This window comes from Coffea arabica, chromosome 1c (assembly GCF_036785885.1).
Source record: "Coffea arabica cultivar ET-39 chromosome 1c, Coffea Arabica ET-39 HiFi, whole genome shotgun sequence".
NCBI lineage: Eukaryota > Viridiplantae > Streptophyta > Magnoliopsida > Gentianales > Rubiaceae > Coffea > Coffea arabica.
In genome coordinates, this window is record NC_092310.1 from 40,668,976 (window position 1) to 40,675,107 (window position 6,132).

General features: G+C 43.5%; 1 protein-coding gene across 1 annotated transcript; it reads right to left on the reverse strand.

Annotated features, from left to right (window-relative positions):
- Positions 1-3,739: 3,739 nt before the first annotated feature.
- On the reverse strand, positions 3,740-5,524 carry LOC140005297 (uncharacterized). Its single transcript, XM_072046090.1, has 2 exons — positions 3,874-5,524; positions 3,740-3,825 (listed from the first exon to the last, which is right to left on the reverse strand). The coding sequence occupies exons 1-2, from the start codon at positions 5,522-5,524 to the stop codon at positions 3,740-3,742; spliced, it is 1,737 nt and encodes a 578-aa protein (XP_071902191.1).
- Positions 5,525-6,132: the final 608 nt, after the last annotated feature.

A 6,132-nucleotide genomic window follows, 5' to 3' on the forward strand; every position in this document is an offset into this window, starting at 1 on the left:
ACATATCTGAGTTGATGGGTTGAGGGAATGCCCGTCCATCCATTTCCGCCAAGATGAGCGCTCCGCCAGGTAATACCTTTTGGACAATGAACGGCCCTTGCCAATTTGGAGCAAATTTGCCTTTAGCTTCATCTTGCATTGACAGAATCCGCTTCAGTACCTTATCACCTTCTTCAAATGTCCGCTGATGGACCTTTTTGTTATAAGCTCGGGCCACACGTTTCTGATAGTACTGACCATGACAGATGGCGTTGAATCGCTTTTCATCTATCAAAGTCAATTGCTCATGGCGCTGCTTGATCCAATCAGCCTCTTCCAATTTAGCTTCCATAAGGATTGGTAGCGACGGAATTTCAACCTCAGCTGGTAATACAGCTTCCATCCCATACATGAGTGAATACGGCGTTGCCCCAGTTGATGTCCGGATAGAAGTCCGATACGCCATTAATGCATAAGGTAACTTTTCATGCCAATCGCGATGCTTTTCTGTCATTTTGCGAATAATTTTCTTCAGATTCTTATTTGCGGCTTCTACAGCTCCATTCATCTGAGGCCTATAAATGGCAGAATTGCGATGTTTGATTTTGAATTGCTCACATAGTCCATCTACCATGTCATTGTTCAGATTCCTGGCATTGTCTGTGATAAGTGTTTCGGGTACTCCAAATCGACAAATGATATGATCTCTCAAGAAATTGGCAACCACCTTCTTCGTGACATGTTTGAATGACTCCGCTTCGACCCATTTGGTAAAGTACTCGATCGCCACCAATATAAATCGATGTCCATTTGAAGCAGGAGGATCGATTGTACCAATCACATCCATACCCCACATTGAACAGGGCCACGGGGCGGTCATGCTATGCAACTCAGTGGGTGGAGCGCGTATAATGTCACCGTGCATTTGACATTTTATACATCTCCGGACAAAGTCTATGCAATCATGCTCCATAGTAAGCCAGAAGTATCCGGTTCTCATGATTTTCTTCGCTAGCAAATGGCCATTCATGTGAGGTCCACAAACGCCACTATGCACTTCTTTCATCATATATTGAGCTTCATCTTCATCAATGCACCTTAAAAGGTTCAAATCCGAGGTTCTTTTGTACAACACTTCTCCATTTAAGAAAAATTTTGAAGCCATTCTACGCAGAAAACTCTTGTCTTTTGTACCAGCATGCTGAGGGTAGGACCCAGTTTTGAGAAACTCTTTAAGATCATTAAACCAAGAAGTAGTATCCGAGGACTCGTCTGCAGCCCAGCAGTGGGCTGGCTTGTTTTGAAGTTGAATTTGGATTGGTTCGATCTTCAATTCATCTGGATATTGGATCATGGAAGCCAAGGTGGCCAAAGCATCAGCAAATGCGTTTCGGGCTCTCGGGAGATGTCTAAACTCTAAATTTTGAAACTGCTTGGCCAAAGTGAGCAGACTACAATGGTAGGGTAGAATTTTCGAATCTTTGGTTATCCATTGCTTCAAAGTTTGGTGTACGAGCAAATCTGAATCACTAAAAGCTATCAACTCCTTGATTTTCATCTCCAAAGCCATTTTGAGACCAAAAATGCAGGCTTCATATTCAGCCATGTTATTCGTGCAAGCGAATTGCAATTTGGCAGCGGCAGGGTAGTGCTTCCCTTCGGGTGACACCAAAACAGCTCCAATTCCAGCTCCGAGAGAATTCGAAACTCCATCGAAGAAAAGCCTCCATTCAGGACTTTGTTCATTTATATCATCTGCAGCGCCTACAAATAGGACCCTCTCGTCAGGGAAATAAGTACGGAGTGGTTGATAATCATCATCCCTTGGATTTTCCGCCAAATGATCAGCTATAGCTTGCCCCTTGACCGCCTTTTGTGAGGTGAAAACAATATCGAATTCTGAGAGAATTATCTGCCATTTCGCCAAACGCCCAGTCAGCATCGGCTTCTCCAAAAGATACTTCAAAGGATCAGACCGGAAAATAAGATACGTGGTATGACTCAACAGATAGTGTCTCAACTTCTGGGCTGCCCAGGCCAATGCACAGCAGCTTTTCTCAATGAATGAATAATTAGCCTCGTACTGCGTGAACTTCTTGCTTAGATAGTAAATGGCTTGTTCTTTCCTTCCAGAGTCATCGTGCTGACCTAGAACACACCCTACTGCTCCTTCAAGCACGGATAAATACATAATCAAAGGTCGGCCCAGTTTGGGCGGCACTAAGACTGGTGGATGCAACAAATAATCTTTAATCTTGTCAAAAGCCTGTTGGCACTCCTCATTCCAATACAACGGCACGTTCTTCCTCAATAATTTGAACAACGGCTCGCATGTGGCAGTTAGTTGGCCAATGAACCTCCCGATAAAATTGATCTTCCCTAAAAAGCTTTTCACGTCCTTCTGAGTTTTTGGCACTGGCATGTCTCGAATTGCTTTGATTTTCGCCGGATCTATTTCTATGCCCTTCTTGCTAACAATGAATCCCAACAGCTTACTCGCAGGTGCTCCGAAGGCGCATTTCGCAGGATTTAGCTTTAAATTGTACTTCCGCAACCTCTCGAATAATTTCTTCAGATCAACCAAGTGGTCCTCTGCCCTTTTAGACTTGATTATAATATCATCCACGTAGACCTCCATCTCCCGGTGGATCATATCATGAAATAGGGTTGTCATGGTCCTCTGATATGTTGCTCCAGCATTCTTTAAACCGAAAGGCATGACTCGGTAGCAAAAGGTACCCCAAGGGGTAATGAAAGCAGTCTTCTCCCTATCCTCCTCTGCCATCAAAATTTGGTGGTAGCCAGCAAAACAATCGCAAAAGGTTTCAATCTCATGTCCGGCAGTATTGTCTAAGAGAATGTGAATATTTGGTAGAGGGAAATCATCTTTAGGACTGGCTTTATTAAGGTCTCTATAGTCAACACAAATTCTCACCTCTCCACTCTTTTTTGGAACAGGGACTGGATTTGAAAGCCAAATTGGGTAATGGGAAAGAATGATAATGTTGGTTTTGAGTTGTTTCTCAATTTGCTCTTTTATTTTGAGGCTTATATCTGGTTTGAATTTTCTGGGTTTTTGTTTTACGGGTGGAAAAGAAGGGTCTGTGGGCAATCTATGCACTACCACATCAGTTGAAATGCCAGTCATATCATCATAGGACCACGCAAATACATCCTGGAACATGGTCAAGAATTCAAGCATCTCCTTTTTCTGCCTTTCATTCAAATGAATACTTATCTGCACCTCCTTAACTTCATCCTCAGTGCCAATGTTAACCTTTTCTGTTTCTTCCAGGTTCGGTTTTGGTTTTTCCTCATATTGTTCAAGGTTCTTTGCAAAAGAATCGAATACCTCCTCATTATCACTCTCGCTTTGGAGTTCGGATTCACAGACCTCCAAGTCGTGAGTGATATAGAAATTGCCATTATCGTATTCCAGAACTGTGATATCCAAAGGGTCAAATAATTTTATTTTTGGCCATCTGAAAGAATTAACGAATGTGGGATAATAAGCAAATAAGCATACAACAAACAAATGAACAAGCAATATGAATTTAAACAAGCGAATAAACAACACAACATAACAAGAGCAAACTTGTGCATTTTCATAAAACCTTTGATTGAAAGCAAAACAAAAGAAAGCAAGCGGAAACAATATCTACATGTGCAAATTTTAGTCAAAAGTAAAGATGCTTTCATTAACTATTTACAGATGCAAAAGTATTTTTTCCATGAATATGAATGATAAACCCCTTTCATTTTACCGAAACTCCTTCCGGACGGGCAGGGACTCGGCTGTCCAATTGGGAATTGATCCTTCGGGGATATCAGGAAATTCAGCTTTGCCTGGAACACTATCTTCAAATGTTGCCCCTACGAACAATTGGGCCAAACTAGCTTCAATTTCTTCAACTGGATTAACCTCTGATGTGATAACCTCTGTTGGTCGTGGAAAAGTATACCGCAGTGGTGGAATGTCAAAAACCCTTTGCCTGCCCTCTTTCTCTGCTCTTTTGAGCTTCTTCATCTCTTTGATGTCCTTGACGGTTGGTTGGAAACTCAAACCGAATGTATCCCTTTTTTCCATAATCTCCACTGGCTTCAGGATCCCTTGCAGTTCACGCCCCAATCCTCTGTCTAATTTGTATCCTCCACGAATCATTTCCTTAGCCATCATTACACTTGCTTTTGAGAGAGCTTGTTCCTCCGTTGTGATCCAACTTACGGAGACTATATCGGATGTGCTATGAGGGGACATGGTGGCACTTCGACATCCCTCCTCTTTAGATCCAGAATCGGTGATTACCAGGCAGTCCTCTTCGGCAAAGATAGTGATTAGCTTGTCATTTACTACGAATTTCAGCAATTGATGCAACGAAGATGGCACAGCCCCAAACTTGTGAATCCATGGCCTGCCAAGTAAAATATTGTAAATGCTCGGGAAGTGCATTACTTGGCAAGTTATTTGAAATTGGGCGGGCCCCATCTCGATTACTAAATCTGCCTCTCCTATCGGCTCCCTTTGAGCTCCATCAAACCCTCGAACGATAGTCCCTGAAGGCATCAGCTTAATGTCTTGCAATCCTAGCTTCTCCAAGGTACTCCAAGGACAGATATTAAGCGCGGACCCGTTGTCAATTAGCACCTTCGGCAGCATTTTCCCGTTGCACCTCACTGTTATGTACAACGCCCTATTATGTCCAATGCCCTCTGTCGGCAATTCATCGTCAGAAAAAGCAATTTGTTTGTTGAATAATACGCTTCCAACCACGTTTGAAAAATTATCAACAGAAATGTCCCTCGGAATTTGAGCCTTAGTTAATACGTCGATCAATGCATCCCTATGCACGTCTGAAGAGAAAAGTAAATCCAACATGGTTATCTGGGCAGGTGACTTGCTTAGCTTTTCGATTATGTTGTATTCACTTCTCTGGAGTCGTTTAAGGAAATCCACGGCTTCTTTCTCGGTGATTGTTGGCTTAATGGGCGGCTCGGAATTCTTTGCTTGAATCGGAATAGTAGTTTCAAATGGACTTACAGTCCTCCCCGATCTGGTAACCACTGACACCTCTTTCTTTGTAGCTGAATTTTTCCCGATCTGTATAATAGGTTCATCGTAATTCCACGGCACTTGTTGCAGGCTCAAAACAGGCTCTTGCCTCGGGAATTCGATGAATACCGGCTTCAAAGCTTCACTCTCTGCTGGCGTGAGATCCAAGACAAAAGGCTGGTTATCTTCTTCGAATGGCAACTCTATGATGAATGGTTGGTCTGTGACCCCAACTACCTCAGTTTCTCTTGCCAAATCTTTGACTTGTTCCATATACTCCGTGTCATCCATAATGACCCCAATGGTATTAACATGGTCCGGCAAAGGGTTCCTATTTACGTTCGGCCCTTGCGCCTCCTTTTTCCGGATTACAATCTCCCCGGCTTCAACCATATCTTGGATTTTATGTTTAAGCGCCTTGCAATCAAAGGTGGCATGTCCGGGGGCCCCAGAATGATAAGCACAGACAGCTTGTGGATTATACCACGCGGGCATGCCATATGGGTAGGTAGGAGGGGGCACCGTACCAATTTTCCCAGCAGCCTTTAATTGTTCATACAATTGATCCACAGGCCTGCCTAGGTTGGTAAATGTACGGCCAGGGGGTCGGTTGTAAGGTTCAGAAGGTTGAGGGTGGTTGTAAACAGGTCTATTTGGAGGCGGGAATCTTGGGTTATATGGAAGGCGTGGTCGGTTTTGGGGTGGATTTGGTTGAGAAATTTGAAAAGGGGCTGAAGGTGGGTTTGGATAGCTTGGGCGAGGTCGAGGGTGGTGGATATTGGTAGTATATACAGGGTGCGGATTTGAGTAGTAAGGGTAATGGGGTTGGTAGATTGGGTTGTGTTGATATCGGGGTCTAGGTGAAGGGTTTTGGTTCCAAATAAAGGTTGCGTCCCCCTCTTTCTTTTTGAACGGCGGCTTCTTCACATTGCTTCCTTGCCCTTGTTGTAAAGCATCCAACTGAGATTTCAGGGCAGAGACATTGACAATCTTCCCGGCTCTCACAAAGTCGTCAAACTCTTCCAATTTATTCACAATTGCAGCAAAAGAACAACCAGTCATACGGAAAATTTCTTCGAAATATGGAGGATCATGCGCCTTTA

Excerpts from the sequence above, each read along its gene's own strand:
- LOC140005297 (XM_072046090.1), bottom strand. The coding sequence starts at position 5,524 with ATGCCCGCGTGGTATAATCCACAAGCTGTCTGTGCTTATCATTCTGGG. Across the intron at positions 3,826-3,873 it reads AGTTGAAGAAATTGAAGCTA|GCAAAGCTGAATTTCCTGAT; the intron begins GTTTGGCCCAAT and ends ATAGTGTTCCAG.